The sequence below is a fragment of the Anopheles maculipalpis genome, chromosome 2RL, assembly GCF_943734695.1.
Source record: "Anopheles maculipalpis chromosome 2RL, idAnoMacuDA_375_x, whole genome shotgun sequence".
NCBI classification, from domain to species: domain Eukaryota; kingdom Metazoa; phylum Arthropoda; class Insecta; order Diptera; family Culicidae; genus Anopheles; species Anopheles maculipalpis.
This window is the reverse complement of record NC_064871.1, coordinates 45528603-45544752: the sequence shown is the minus strand read 5'-3', so window position 1 is coordinate 45544752 and position 16150 is coordinate 45528603. Positions and strand designations below refer to the sequence as shown.

The 16150-nt window shown below is 42.6% G+C and overlaps 4 protein-coding genes across 9 annotated transcripts in view; 3 read left to right on the top strand and 1 right to left on the bottom strand.

Annotated features, from left to right (window-relative positions):
- LOC126557724 (synapse-associated protein of 47 kDa) overlaps positions 1–3166 on the top strand; it is a 30955-nt gene extending 27789 nt beyond the window's left edge. For all 6 annotated transcript variants that reach the window (XM_050213598.1, XM_050213599.1, XM_050213596.1 and 3 more), the window contains one exon: positions 3015–3166. In XM_050213598.1, the coding sequence (XP_050069555.1) occupies positions 3015–3148 (134 nt within the window). In that variant the 3' untranslated portion in view covers positions 3149–3166. The remainder of the gene's footprint in view (positions 1–3014) is intronic.
- Positions 1–16150, top strand: part of LOC126557078 (proline-, glutamic acid- and leucine-rich protein 1-like) — a 265735-nt gene that overhangs the window by 38049 nt on the left and 211536 nt on the right. The gene's annotated exons all lie outside the window — the stretch shown is intronic.
- The window catches only part of LOC126558208 (O-glucosyltransferase rumi homolog), a 170424-nt gene that overhangs the window by 128559 nt on the left and 25715 nt on the right, over positions 1–16150 (bottom strand). The gene's annotated exons all lie outside the window — the stretch shown is intronic.
- On the top strand, positions 11573–15860 carry LOC126559909 (protein bride of sevenless). Its single transcript, XM_050216076.1, has 5 exons — positions 11573–11603; positions 11805–12695; positions 13474–13920; positions 13995–15445; positions 15512–15860. Exons 1-5 carry the CDS (start codon positions 11573–11575, stop codon positions 15851–15853), a joined length of 3162 nt encoding a protein of 1053 aa, XP_050072033.1. The 3' UTR covers positions 15854–15860.

Below are 16150 nucleotides of genomic sequence, written 5' to 3'. Positions count from 1 at the left end.
ATTTAAACGTAACGAAACAAAAAAAAAAAAACAAACATCAAGTATGTGAAATGGAGTTCACCAAAATATCTAACTCTCCTTAACCCCTCAAAAGCAAACCAAAAAAAAAAAAAACTGTTCCTCTCTGTATGTATCTGTGTGCGTGGTGTTTGAGAAATTATAAAAAGAAAACTAACAAACCAATATCCAAAAACAAACGAAGCAAACAAACAAACACTTGTATCGGATCCGTTCTTATAAGTATATAAAAAAAGGACAAGGCGACGCGTTTAGGGAAAGCGAGATTTGGATGAATGATGTGCATGTGCGTGTGTGTGTGTGTGTATGTGTTCGATCCGCAACAGACAGCAGAAGTAAAGGATTTATTTAAGCCGAGCGGGATCCGATGATAGCCTATAGAAACGCATGCTGGAAGTGCAAGAAGAATTTTTTTTCTCCCATACAAAAACATAATTCCCAACTCTGTTTCCATGTTCGGTATTGTGAGTTTATATGTCACTCACTGCTAAACAATTTTATTTGGTTGCTTGCTAAGCTGTTTCCGGTGCAGAAATCGAGGGCCGGACTAAAGGACAGAAAGATGGCTGACGTGATATGTAAGCGGCACTCGCAAGCTTGCTAGTACTCGTCATGTTTTACTTCTCGTTTGTTACTTCGTTTGAACCACGTCACAGGGGCGTGTAGTGCCAGGATTATTATTATGATCGGAAATAGACAGAAAACAAAACAAAAACAGAACAAAACTTCTTGCAATCATGATAACCTAAGTAAATAATACAACAAATATCGGTCAAACAAATGGCGAATGGAAAAACAAATGGGACAAACGATCATCATCATCCCGTTAAATCGTTGCTGTTCCATTAATGAGGTGTGCTTTTACTCACGAGCCACCGGAAACGTCGTGGATACTTTCGCGCAGCAAGTTGTGGCAAAAAATTTGCCTTCGGCATTCACAAGAAGTAGCATACAATAAACAACCCCCACAAAACGTTATACTGAATGAGAAAGAAGTGCGACACACGCGACACGTACATACGCATATATAAATACACCAACAAAAAGCCACACACAAACATAATTTAAACAAACAAATCGAGGGGAAAAACAATACTATTGGACATTGCTCTGCACACACACAAAAACACATATTTTCACAAACTATAGTGAAACTCTAAAACACACATACAAACACTCAGACACACACACGGAGACGATTATTCTGTATAGAGAAAATAAATTTTAAGGCAATTATTGATTCAAACCAAAACTGCAGCTTTGTAATTGTAGTGTGTTGATTGGGTGAAAACGGAAAGTAGGATTTACCGGGTACGGTCGGAACAAAAGTTCCTGGTCAGGGGATAGTCTTAAGACGATCCTAGATGCTAGAACATGTTTTGACAACAGTGCATGCTATAATAAGCTTGTAGGACTTCAAATTAGGGTGACTTTGTTTGCAGACTTGTTACTTAATTATCCGCTCAAATTGAATACTTTTACGGGTTACGGTCAGAGCTGCTAGTACGGAGCTAGCAGGGAGTCACATATCTTTATTTTTCATGCATTCTATCAGCCACCGTTGGGTTCGTTTTGACGTGTGATTCAAATCTTCAGCGCAGTTTGCCCTTTACGCAAATTAGTATCTGGTGCATCAGACCATCCGATATGTACTTTGGTAGACAACACGGTCTACGGTAAACAACTTTAGGAACACCCAGAGAACACATAATGAAATTTTTCAAAGTCTTTTAACTTCAATCTTCTTGACAATCTTCATGTGGGAGTGTAGTAATCTTCTCTTCGACTGGTTTGACTGCGTTTGTCTTTCACGCAGCCCATCATCTAAGTAAACCATTTGGAACAGACTACGAATGTTAATTCTTAATTAAACATTAATATAGTAACAAGCTGGTCGGCTCAGTGGCGTAGGCGATTGCAGCGCCGGCCTATACACTGCAGGACCACCGTGGTTCAAAAGCCATCCGAATCGTCCCCCCGTATTGAGGAGTGGTACCGGCAAGTCTAGTAAGTCATCTAATGGCCGGTTTGACCTAGAAAAGGTCTTCAAGCCAAGAAGAAGATAGTAATAAGTAGATCGGGTTAAAGAAAGACAAGTGCTACAAAGCTTTGTAAAACAGGCTTTTGTATCTTAGAAACTTTAAAAATACGGGTTCTCCCTATTTTTATTATGTAAATTAGATCAACTATTCTACTTTGTGTGTATGAAGCCTTCACTGTCGATGTATTAGGTACAGTGTTGGATGAAGATTACACGATTTCTTTTTACGTGGGATGAGCCAGAAATTTTTGAATTTCTAATCTACTTCATGGTTAAACGTCTTACGAAACTCATATGTACCACGTAATTGAGTATTGAGTGAGTAGTAGTTCGAGAGCCTTAACCCCTCAAAGGTACGGATGGGATTTTATGCACAATCCAGCAGTTTGAAGGCAGACACCGCTGTCCCTCATTACCGAACTGTCTTACCAACATACTTTCGCTTTCAGGACCCCCAGGAGATTGTCGTAAGTCTGGACAAAAAAGCCTCTTGAACGGCTAGGCCCTAGGTTACATGAATAACTTATCTTTATCTTCAAGCTGCCTAATATTCGGTGTTATGAACAGATAATGGAGCTTATATCAAGGATTTGTTATTTTTGTAATTTTTTTCTTATCGTACCCTGTAATTCTACTTCAATTCTCATCTTTGTTGGAAAGAAATTCCGTTATCCACATTTAAAGTGAAACTATTTTACGATACTTAAGGTTAGTGTGTTACTATAAAGCTACTTAAGTACTAAATCTAAATTGTTCAAAACTTGTTTTATGCACATTATAACCACATGAATAGTTGAGCGTTTTGTTTATCACGATTTTTTGTGCCTTAAAATATTTAATTTGCGATTTGTTTACGTTACGTTGTTCAGCCACACAGCCCCACAATTGATTTTATGTTTGCATCCAATCGATTCACCTTTACGTTGCTAACTTAAACCGTTCCAATCCTTTCTAGAAGAGCAATGGGAAAAGGATCTGGAAGCTGAGCTGCAGGACTACGAGCTGGTAAACGATGGCAGCAACGAGCGCAACAGCAACTGGGAAAAGGACGTGGATGAGCTGCTGGAGGACGAAACGGATCTTAAATAAAACGAATGTTTCAATCAATTGCTTTGTAATATGATCAACTGCAGCGTTACGAAGTGAAAAGCATCACGGCGAGGTGCGGGTGTAGGTTTGTGTGAGAAGAAAAGGCAGGTTAAAAGCTTTTGTCCATTTTCCTTAATCGGTTTCCTAACAGGGTGATCAGTGATCCTGGTATTTGTTGCACTTGTTAGGATGAATAATTACAAAAAAAATATATAGAGCAGGTACATGTTTTAATCCCCTGGAATCTGTGGCGCACTGTGATGATCTGGTTCTGTCTATCGGTCTGCGAATGAATGAAACACTTCCATTAAAAATTCTATAATCTTGCAAATCCAAGCCATTCCCAAAAAATGGAAGAAACTTTAAACTTGTGTGCGTGCGTGTTTTATTCTGTCCCATCCTGGCACTGGACTTACTGCACCATTCCGGGTGAGTGGTTGTGTATGAATTGTATTGCACCTCCCATTTAATCTCCCCCCATTATGGCGTTGTTTCCTTCCTTCGGGCACTAATTTTCTCATTTGTGCTGCAGCGCTTTTGTTTTCACGGAATGAGAATATTGGAATGAAACAAAACGCTGCTGCGCTATGCTAAGACTAAGCGCATCATCTTACAAAGGAATTGATAGCCAAAAAAAAAAAACTCCGGTGCCGATTTTGTAAGGAGGACATTTAGGACATAGATATTTGTCGATCACAAGCATAAATCTGTTCGAAAAGAATCGAAACACAAAATAACATCAAGAAGTATCACTTCGCTTTAATAGACCCACCAGAATAGAATCAGCAAGCCTGTGTGTAAGCTATCGGTGTAAAGTGAGTATCATCTGCTCGTATTCTATATAACCGATTAGAATATAAATAATAAGCAAGGAAGCATAAAAGATAGCTCTTGTATAGGAGGAACCTTTACTATTATTAAGCTATGTTGTTTTCATTGATTTATTGTAGGGTTCTGAAATAATGTTGATTTATATTACTACATTGCAGTGATTCCCAAACCATAAGACAAGTGTCCACATGTTCAGAAACAAATTAATTTACTAGATAACACAAATACAATGGAGATTCTCTGTATTATTGTTATCCTTTACATCACTTTTTTTGAACATATAGACAATTTAATTTGATAACTAACTGCAAGCAGTAAATTATTATTAAATGGTTTTAACTTGTATAAAAATATTTCTAATTTAAAGTAAGCATAAAAAACGAAACCATTTTTTCCCATTCCAACACAAGATTAGCCAAGTCAGTAACTAATATAGGAAGAAACCAATACGCCACGTGCTAGACACTGGTGCAGTTGTTGAATTTAATGATATTCTACAAAATACTATCACTTTTTATCCTAACCTTCACTTAAAATGAAAATTCAGAACGAATGCGTCGTTAGGCTTAGGGCAGCGCTTTCGGAAGGGCACATTCTTTCAGGGAAAATCGTTTGTGGAATGCATAATGGGCACGTAGTTTAGCTGGAGTAGCCAAATAAATATACATTTATTTAAATCAATCGGCTGCAAGATTTCTCGCCTTACTCATGGTTCATGCCACGGTTTGAAGTGAAGCGAAAATGTGGAGCAAAATATGCATGTTGGACAATATCACACAATATCACCGTGCGTTCCCTCGTCAAGGGCTGAAATTTCTGATGTGAGTAGCCTAGTACCCAGTCAGGGCAGAGAGCAGCCCGATTTTCTTAACCAAATTCTTGACCGAAAGCGCAATCGGAGCGTCACGATGGTAACAGCCGGACCCAAACACAGAAACGCGTTTCTTCGCGTACTGTGAAGCCGACCTTCGCCTTTCGGTGCACGACAACGTGGTGGGTAGCCCTGATAGAGGGCTGCGTACTCGTCGCCACTTGGTGTTGGGCTTTTCCAACCTTGAAGCGTGTTGGTCTTCTTCTCTTCTGCACTTTCCCGCACCATTTTTGCTTGGCGCCGGGGCGTATATGATTCTGCAGTTGGTGGTTCGTTCGTTGGTTTGCCATCTTTTGGGCCTTAGTTACGTTTAGGTGCTGCGCCGGTGCGCATCACACACATAAAGCACGCGAACGAATTGACCGTAAACGAACCGTAACGACGCGATCGTTGTGTACGCGCTGATATCGCCTTCTGTAAGGTGCTGGCTGGTGTGCGGGAATCACCTCGGGAATTAGTGGAAATTTTTCGGTGATAGGTGATAAATTTGAAACGATTATAGAGTGAACACTTACACAACTAGTGAAAGGAATGTGTAAAGGTTGACTCTTGGTTGACTTTGTTAGGCTCAACTCAACTGTAAAGACACAATTAATAGAGACCGTTATCGGGTCTCAACTCACCAGTATTAGCTTTGGGACCTTCTATTGAACAACCAAAAATTAGTTCGCATAAAGGAGTGAATACTTTAACGACGACACAGACGTAATGAACGACTGGCAAAGCTCTAGTCTAATTTGTTTAAGCATACTCTAGCTTGCTGTTACTAGAAATCCCTTGACCGTAGGTCAGCTTGTGCTGTGTCTCATGTAACGTCGCTTATGTAACGACCGTCCGTGTCACATTTTTAGCAACCTGCTGCCTGTTTGTAAGCCATTAGAATTTTATTTCTCAACATCATGTTTCGACTTGTTTCGAAGGCAGCCGTCATGAGTCACCTCGTACAATGTGCTAGAAGAAAGTGGAAATCATAATTCTTGTCGTTTTGGAGGAGACGGCAAAAAATTGTGTGAAAGTTGCCTCATGACTCATAACGTGACTCTGCTCTTCTGTTCTTAGGCTTTTTTGTTCTTTTAATTTATTTTTATATAAAACAAAATGATGTAGCCATAGTTATGCAAATCCTAAAAACTATTATAGAAAAACGCGTCGACGTGATGAGAGCGCCAACATATAAAATAAAGAGTTGAAAGCACGACAAGTCGGGAACTCTCGACGAGAAACCAACCGCAAAAAAAAAATCCCATAAGCATAATAGTAGACCAGCAGACCGGCAGCTTACATATTATGTCACCTGCAATGTCTCTTCTTCTGTTCCATTCGGTTAGTTTTGGAATCGCTCCCGCTTCCCTCTTGCGGTCATCCCCCCGCCATCCATCCACCGTACCCTTGAACGGCGAACGAACCACTCTACCGTCACGTTGAGGCTTCTGGTTTGTTTGGCCTCCGTGCGTCGTTTGGCATTGTTATGGTAACGGATTAGCTGACGACGAGCGAAACTGGCGACAACGATTGTCGGTGGTGCTAGTAGCCACAAACAGTCCGCTTGTAGGCGTAGTCGTTCTGGCGCACTTTGTGGATATCGCGTTCAATCGCGTAAACCGTTCGGTATGCGGGCGCACTAGCGCGTTAGTTTTTCGTCAACTGTCCGTTCGCGAAATTTGTACTTGTCCGTACGTGGCGTTCCTCCCAGTGGTTGTGCTTTACGTTTAACAGTTTGGTGAACAAAATTGTTTCGCAATAGGGGAGACAGGTGCATCTTGAAGAACAAATCCCCAAAGAGTCACAGGTGAACTACTCGCTTGTAAGATTCTTGGTGAGAGGAGGGTGGCCGGTACGTTCGTAATCGTTTTATCGATCAATCGCCAACGAATAGACACTACACTTGGCCGGTGGTTGTTGAAGCTTACCAGAACGAGCAGCCAAACGCGCCTAAGACGCACTCATTCGGATATGGTAATGCAAAAAAAAATACAACAGCAACGGACGCGGGTGTATGCGCGCGTAGTAAACATTTGAAGCATTTATTATGTCCAAAAGGTGGACCGGGAGTATGAGGAGGTGGTGGTAGACTTGCTGGTAGGGTCGCTTCAAAACAATAGCATGGTAAGAAAGCAAAGTCTTCGGCGGACATGCGTAAGATTGCGCGCGTAAGTGTGTGGGTTTAAAACGGAATTGAAATCCCTCACGCTACGAACGCTTTTTTTATCACCTCACGTCACACAAGTATAGATCGCGTCATCGTGTTGATGTCTGCAGGTCGATCATCGTTGTGGGGCGCGGGCGTATCAAGGGCATTAGCATTGGATGCACCGAACCGTAAAACCGTTTCTCTGGTTGCGTGTTTCTTTTATCGTACCGTTCCTGACAATCGTAACGGGTGTGCGTACGAAAACCGGAAGCAGGACACACCTGGATCCTGTGTGTGTGTTAGACCGATGTTGCGTTAATATGTCCTTGTTCCCTATGGGAATAGACAACAGGGTATCAATCACTATCATTATCATCGCGTTCGCATTACTGCTTTTACCGGTCCGGACGTCGTGAATAGGGGACAGATAATGCAGGGTTCTCCATCATCCAGAAAAATCGAAGAATTGTTTGGTCCAATATCCGCTTCTAAATGTCCACCAAAAGACATTTTCTGCGTAATTAAGAAATTGATTATCTTAGTATTTTGACCAAAAATTTTTGAACAGAGGATGGTTTATTGGAACACACCATTGCCTTTGCAGAAGCCTCAAGCTAAGAAGTCGGAAGTAATTTTTAACCGCTAAAGCGTTTTCCAAATGATTTAATTCAGGAACAAGGGTATCGAAACCCATTCGGACTGCTCCACTGTATATAGAGTTAACTATCTGGCTACATAGTTTAAATAAGTTTAGTAAGCCGGTTTATGGCAGTATAACCTAGCGGTTCGTTAAGCAAAGAAGAAGAGAAAACACTCTCTAAATTTTGAGAGTTACGATCTTCCAGTAGAAATAATGGCCTACTGACGAAAAAGAGCTTGTTACTGTTACTACTTAGCTACTTAGAGAGCTTATAGATGTGGGTACAGAGCTTCACAGTGAGAAAAATGCTTCCTAGTCAGTATATAGGACGATGCTTTTTAGCAAAGATGAGTGTCACAGTTAATAGTAGCACGAAGCTGTAATTGAAAAAAAAAGAACTAGTTTAGGGCCTTCAGCTCAGTATATCAGGCCTCAACGTGGCTCCTTAGCTTTTATTTTATTAAACAGGGTATCGTCAAGATTACTGACGCTTTTCCATGGTTTATGAGCGATAGCACAAATATTTTTGATTTCATTTTGCAGTTTGTTTTTTACTGTTTCTCAGATAGTGTTGCCATCATCCCGCGTAAATGTTCTTATTTTGGAAAGAATTTTACACAGTTCTTTGTGCAAAAAAATAATTTTTTAAATATGTCTTCAGTGCTAAATTATATTCAGAGGTTTTTTTTTATTCTCCTCAAAATAATCAAAAGTGAGTAGTAAAAAAGTGCAAAAACTATGGAAAAAACGAGTTATTTTATTCGTTACACTTGTTAAAATATCTTTCGGAGTCAGCTGCGCATGTTTTTGTTTTTGTATTGTATTGTAAACAGAAAATAGTTGTTTTGAAAAATATTACAATGATTAAAGAAAAAATGGAAAACGGTATGCCCATTGAAAGCTAAAGAAATCACCCAACATCTCTGGTATAGCCTGTAATGATCGACTAAGCCTTGCCATCATTTGTACTTTACCAATGCCACATCGTATAAAATTTGCTTTCCAGCACATCAGATAGTTCGAAAACAATTTTCAACCATTTTCAATTATATAGGTGAAGGTTAAGATTACACTGGATTAACAATGATGCCAAAACCAACAAACAGTATGATGATTACTTTGAACGTATCTAGTGCTTGAAACCCTGTATATTAGCGTTGCACATTGACCAACGCATTTCCGAGGTACGATTATGTGTTGGTTAGTTTCTGTTTGTAATTTGGTGCAGTTAACTTTGCATATGAAAGAGCACTAAGCGCAGGAAATGTGGTAGTACATCGAACACAAATGGCGGGAAGAGCTCAAACACAACCATCATTTGGTGTAGCGCACGCGCTAGTGAAATGATGATGCACAAACGAGTTGCAAGTGCATTAGCTTAAATAGTACAACGCTTTCCAATGCCCGACATCAGCAAACACGTTGAATGTTGTTTTGTTGCAATAAATTGAGGGAAACCAGCATAATAACAGTTGTTTTTGAGGAGGTTAGTACACTCTGAAGGCCTGGCAAGAATGTGGTATCAGTTTTTTTGCAAACTAAAAGTTTTAAAAGCTGTAGCTTTATGTTGAAACAAATACCAAATTTGTTTCTTAATATCCGATAAATTTAAATAATCTCTCTAACGAATTTTTTTGTAGACAAAAATCATTTTTTCAAACTTGCTTTTTAAACTGCCTTCAAATCAATTGCTAGCTTCCCTTAATTCCTTGCATGCCCTTGAAACCAGTTCATAAAGCATTTTCCTAATTATTTTTATTATATTTTTTCCCCTCACATTCGATACCAATGCAGAAACTGCCCTTCAACTTCCAAAGGAAACACTTACAATAATATTCCTTATCGTTTTTATGTTGTCACAGGTTTATGATGTAACACAGCAATTCCTCATTTTTGTGCCTTAACTCAATCTCAAGTGTGCCTAACTGCTAAATAAATCGTTTCATTGGCCTGAGTTGTAAAAAAACACAAAACGGAGCTAATGAAAATAACAATCATCCGGAAGATAGAGTAATAATAACATAAATAATCCGCCCTAAAGGGGAAAACGCGAGACAGGGCAGGTACACGCAGGTATGGGTTATGTTTCGACAAGCGCAAGGGTACATCGTTCAGCTGTGTCTCGTTCCGCTTCGATAAAGCGGACACGGGGCAGCAGCGAACGCGCAAAACCTCAATACAACCGTCCGGCCGATTGTTGGAACCTAGGGTAGAGGTGGGCGCCCTATGTGGCTTCCATTTGTTTACGATCGTTCGAACCGGTAGGACCATTGTCGTCATCGTCGTCGCCGTTGTTTTTGTGGGTAGAGTTGTCCTAGTTTTGTTTCCCAAATTGCTCGTGCCACGTGCCATAAGCCACAATTTCCACCGGGGGAATCGTGGAAACGGAAGGATGGGCGGATTAGGATAATCGGTTAAATCCGAGCAATAACAGGGCGGCGCAATGTTCGGAATGTGTCCAACAAATTCTAGCTTCATTTCAGTGTTTATTTGATTGGTTTGTAGGACATGTGAAGATATAGTGTTCTAGAATGTCTGCGCGGTGACTCCAAGTGTGGTGTATTTAAATTTAATAAACAACTAGCTGCTTGGCTAAAGTGTAAAAGTGCCCAACAAAAATCAAGTCCCTTTTTTTGGAGTATTTAAACCACGGCAAGAAAATAGTGTTCAAGTTAGTGCGGTGAAAATTAAACCGATCGGATGCTGATCGCCTGTAATCGTGCTGTGTATGTGTGTGATCGACTGAAGGGAAATTAACCCGCCCAACCACTAAGGGCTTAACGGCCCTCTTGTTAACAGTTGTAAGTTGAAGCAACAAATCGTAGCATTCGGATCGGATTGCAACGGATCGGTGTCCAGTCGGTGTATCTAATGAGCGAAAGCAAACCCAGCACGGCAAGCAACAACACGGGCAACCTACGGTTTGGTGGAGTGTCGTCGGAGTGAAACCAACACGAACCGGGGACCAGGGAGGAAAGGAAAGGGAATACCTTTTCCCGCCGACGTGCGGACTTTGATAATGATGGCCGCAAGACGGAGGCAACGCGCGTGCGTTGCGTGTCTTATCGGTAAGTAGTGGTCCACCTATAAAGGGTCCCAGCGTTTTCGGGAGGCTTTCGGTAAAGGAAAACAGTTTGCTAGAGAGATAAACGACAAAAGTTTAGAAGCAGATGAGGATAGTGGTCAGTTTGACAATAGTGATTCGGTGGAAAAGACAAACAAATGTTCCGAAATGATTTTTGGAACTCATCTTTAATCTGCTTAAAAATAGATATTGGAAATCTGAAAATTTGCAAGTATTTACCAAAATTCAGTAAATAAATTGATAACCTTATCGTGCTGAGCAACAATGAAACTGAAAGGAAGTGTGTATACTTTCAAAATCATTAAGATAGCAAGCGCACCTCACGTGGCTTGTGCTAATTTGACCACCTTGATTCATTAGTTACGCTTTCCCTGATCGATGCTATCATCGCCCAACATTGCATTAGCTATGCACCAAGAGGCATGCACTCATTATGCTTCAGCAATTGCGCGACCGAGAGAGTGTTAGAAGAGTCGGCCCGGGAGCAACACATTTGGCTGCACATCCAAAGAATCGCATCGGAAGTTACGCGCCAAAGGTTTAATTGCACCCCATAAACTAATGAACTGAAACGATAAATACGTTGGCGCCGACGACAAATTGAGAATACGTAATGAGTTCTTTAAGATTTACGAACACAAGGAATTCGGTTCCGTTTTTGACGACCGTTGAGAGGGTTGTGCGTGGCTATGAAGTAAGGGCGTATTTTCGTGGTACAGTCGTTACAGTTCAGTACCTTCCCGGGTGTCCTGTACACAGTTCCATATGGCATACGGTGCGTGTGTGTGTGTGTGAGGGTGAGTGATCCCGCACCACTCCCTAAGCTCAATTACACCCTCGATTGACCACGTTCCCTTGTGGACACGATGAGCGACATTCTACCAGCACGTGCCTTATGTACCAGGTGATAGGTTCTTGACGGATTTTGTGAACCCCTCTATATTTTTTTCGGGATTGTCTCCATTCAGTTCAAAGTATCTTGTAGGCGAGGTTCCCTTATTTCCGCACTAAAGACAACACTGTGAAGGGTATAAACAATGTTTGCCATGTGTGTTTTGTGTGTTGTGTCTTACCAGGTTTTCCCATTATTTCCCGCAGGTATTTTAATCGTCTTTTGTCAAACCGTACCACACGCAAAAGGGCAGGACGTGGTCTCGTCGGTAAGAACCCGCTCTACTACTCCAAAAACTACGGTGCAACTTTACACGCAAGAGACAGCAACAGATGATGATACACGCAGTGCGTTGACCGAACCCGCGCTTTTGGCTGAGGATAGTTCCACAGCGGAAAGTAGCTTAAATTCCAGCGAAGATGGCACCAACTATGATACCTCACTGTCGGAGCATGATTTCACTTCGTCCGATGCCTCAAGTTCGTTGGAAGTGATAAAGGATGGGAAAAGTCTCGAAAGTAGGGAGGATCTTCATATGAATCCTACTACGATCAGCAGCAATCAGGAAGAAATAAGATCGACACAACAGGATGGCTCTTCAAACATGCAGAACGATCCCTCTACCACTACAATCGACACGCGTACCATGATAGCTTCTACTACTTCGGCCACAGTCACATCGGACGGAAGTAATGACGCTAGTAACGAGAGCACCGAATCCAACTGTACCGAACGTCCATTTATCGATATGTCTCGGACCAAAAACCCTCACCAACAATCCTACCATCATCATCAGCGCCGGAAGTACCTGCAGACGGTACGAACGGCACGAGCCGAAAGGAAGCAACGTACGTCGGACGCACGGTTACACAGTGCTCGAAGTGGTGCTGGGCAAGAATTGTACCCGATGGGCGATGAGGAAGAGCTGGACGTAGAACTGTACGCCGCACAGTACGGCTATCGGATCTACCGGCTGGAAGGTGACCTGATGCTAACGTTAATCGTTGAGACGGATGATTTTGGCGCAACGTTGTTCACGATCGATCGGATTAATGACCTTCGATTGGTGGGCGGTAGTAAAGGAAACACCAGCATTGGTAGGTAGTGGCGAAAAAGGGGCATCAGGAAATCGGAGAATCAGGTTACACGATAATTTATTTAACTGAGCTAACGCTTCACAACCACAGTGTGTTCGGTGGAGAATCGAATCAAAATGTGGGACACAATTGGAATATCTTAGTTGTTACAATAATGGCGGCCAAATGGTGTAGGATTTTGTTCAACAAAATATTGGAATCTCGACGTCTTATGAGTTCGTCTAAGAAGAGATCTTATAGCTCAAGTGCTCTAAGGTGATATTTTAAACAAAGAAGGCCTTGAAGTGCGCTGGACCTCTTGGTCTATCAAGGAACCTCGTCGCCTACGAGACATCATCTACCAAAAGGTCTCGAAGTAGCTGAGGTTTCATCAGCGAACAAGCCTCATCTTAGCCTCATGTAGCTAAGGATCTTGTCGATAAAGGACCCTAATGCGTCCTTACTCCCAATCGATCGTGTCTTTGACACCATTTTACGCATTGAAGATCGCTTTTTAACGTTCTTCTGGAAGAGTGGGACTGTCCATGTTGCCCTCAAAAGGTCTGCTTGGAATAATTTAATTCTAGCGTCCATTTGGGTAACTTTATTTCACCTAATTTTAAACGAATGTTTTATTGAAGCTGACTAAAGTTGGATAACTAGCATAGGCTTAAAGTATAATTTTGCTTGCCCAGTGTTGTATATTTGATAAATTTTGAATTCGGTTTGGGTTTCCTAGTCTCCTTTCACGCAGCTCACTATAATTAAACTAATACATTCTTGCTTCTCTTATAAATAGGTGTAAACATTATTCACCTCCTAAATACTTCGCTCAGCCAACGTACCCTCCAGCAAGAGGTAAACGTACTCAAAGAATGCTCAACGAACACGATCGGTATCTTCGTCAGTCCACGGTTATGGGCCTCCGTTCGACTCCTGTCGGAAACACTGGACTATAACATTTTTCCCCTACCATCTACGTACGACCTACTGTTTACAAAGGCCGCCCATCTCCTGTATGAACTACCCTGGACGAACGGAAACTCGTCCGCGATGGTATACTCCGGTTCGAACGAACTATCGACCCGTTTCAGTACGATCTGCCGCCATGAGCATCTGTGCCTGGAGAACTATCCCAGTAGCGACACCATTTACATACTGCTTGGACTGGAACCGGCCATCAGCTTTGCCATGAACGGTACACTGGTGCTGGTGCTCACGGGAAACGATCGGCTGTATCTTCCTGGTGTGTATAATAATCCATCGATCGCCATATAAATTTTTTTTTCTAATGATCATTTCCTTTTTTTGTTTGTACAGATCTTCCGAATGGAGCGTACGTGATAGAGGAAACCGAACTGAACGTTGCCTCGCTCGGATACTCCTGGGAGCGGTACGGTACCAGCATACATGGTTCGGAACTGCTATCCGCTAGCAGTCTGTTGTTGGAGGTGATCGATCTTTTGAATCGTTCCGGAAGCGATTGCCGTAACGCAAGCATCGAGTGTATGAACAATTGGAAGTATCATGCAAAACGATCAACAACGGAGCTCCTGAACGTTCTGCAGCTGAAGAATGCTACCCAATCGATTAAGTTTGAGTTGCGACAGAAGCGCGTCGGTGATGCATCCTCTGTTGGAAACCGTACGGAAAGCACGGACATTGAGCATGCCGACGAGAATCAGCTAAAACTGATCGCTAGCTCGAATGCGATCACTAACTACACGACGGTGTACGAGCGTCTAGCGACCAACACAGCGGATGCACCCTCAAAGTTGGGATCGATATTTTACTGCGCCAAGGAGTTTGAAATTCGTCATCCAGACTTTATCGAACGGCATCATCGGCCCGTGTACTATGGTGGGGCAGTGCCGGATGCAGAGGAATACGGTGACATGTACTGGCAGATCAAGATGGAGGCCTGGGTTGCGGCTGGTCTAACTGTATCCTCCTTAGGGATACTGCTCTGTGCGGCGATACTGATTTTCCTGATCGTGCGTGTCTGCATGGACGATATCTTGGAAGGTCATCCGTTGGGTAGTATCTTGCTGCTGGTAAGCTTGATCCTGCAGTTTGCGGCCTTCATCCCGTTCAGTCTCGAGTACACAGGATACACGGCAGATCTTGCGGGTCATCGGACGGATGCGATGCTCACCTGGAATGCACACTGTACGGTGAAGATTTTCCTCGTGTCGATGTGCTATTGCATGACTTTCTCGCTGTTGCTGTGCCGTGCGATCATGCTCGCCTCGATCGGTAGTGAAGGTGGCTTCCTGTCGCACATTAATGGCTACATCCAGAGCGTTATCTGCGGGTTTAGCACGCTGGTTCAGCTCGGACTCTCGACGCAACTCGTGATTGTACTGCACGCGAATTCGCACAGCATCTCCTGTGGGGAAATCTATTACGGTCATTGGTTCTGGGCGGTGATAGCGTACGATGGGGTGCTGCTGGTTTCGCTCATCTTTTTAGCACCGTTTATATTCCGCTCGCAACGCAACTACCGAGAAGGATTGCTGCTCGTTACGGGTTCGGTGTTGTGTTTGGTTATATGGACGGTGTGGATACCGCTCTGCATGTTCGGATACGAATGGCGCGAAGCTGCCATCTCACTGGGATTGGTTGCAACGGCGCTAGCGGTGCTGGTTGGAATCATGATACCGCGATGCTTCCTGATGGTGCGCAGCATCGCTCGTTCGGATCTGGTACAGGCGTTACCATCACTCACCTCTCTGGCTTTTGCTCAAGCAAACCAATTCATTTCGGATCAGGTGAGCAATCCGGCAGATACAGCAGGCATAACATTTGAATAATTATTCTCATTTTCCCTTGTCTAGAGCGTGTATGAATGTGTGAATCCAGCTATGCGACAGCGATCCCCTACGGACGATAGTTTCGTAATGGATCAGGACCTAGACGAGGCGTACTCAGCAAACAGCGAAATTCCAACGCTACCACTAAGAGGACAACGACGATTACGGCAGGAAAATGGAACCATCACAATGAGCACCAGCAATGGAACGATTACTGGCAACCATAATGGTACGATCGTATCACCAATGGATCGTCCGGTGGGCAACGTGACCCACATAGCACCAAACTTCTATGGCATCTCCAATCCGTACAGCTGTACCGATTCGCTAACGTCCATTTCTCCCAACAAGATTACCCGTTTCTAGATACAGCGTTACAACGGCCATTAAACGATTGCATTCCGGATTCGGTCCGGAGACATTCGTTCGCAACACTTACCATCGGTGCATACATACATTCTAGTCAACAAAAAGGTCATCATATCCTTGCGCCGTGCAGACGGATGTTTCTGTGTGCGTATGTGTGTCTTTTTTAACTTTTCACGTGACAGACAATGTTTATTCTCACGTACTGAAGACATCGATTTCCATTAGTTTTATGCAACGAGCTTAATTTAAGTACTATTTATTGTGTAATAAAAAGGAACAAAGACAGACACACGA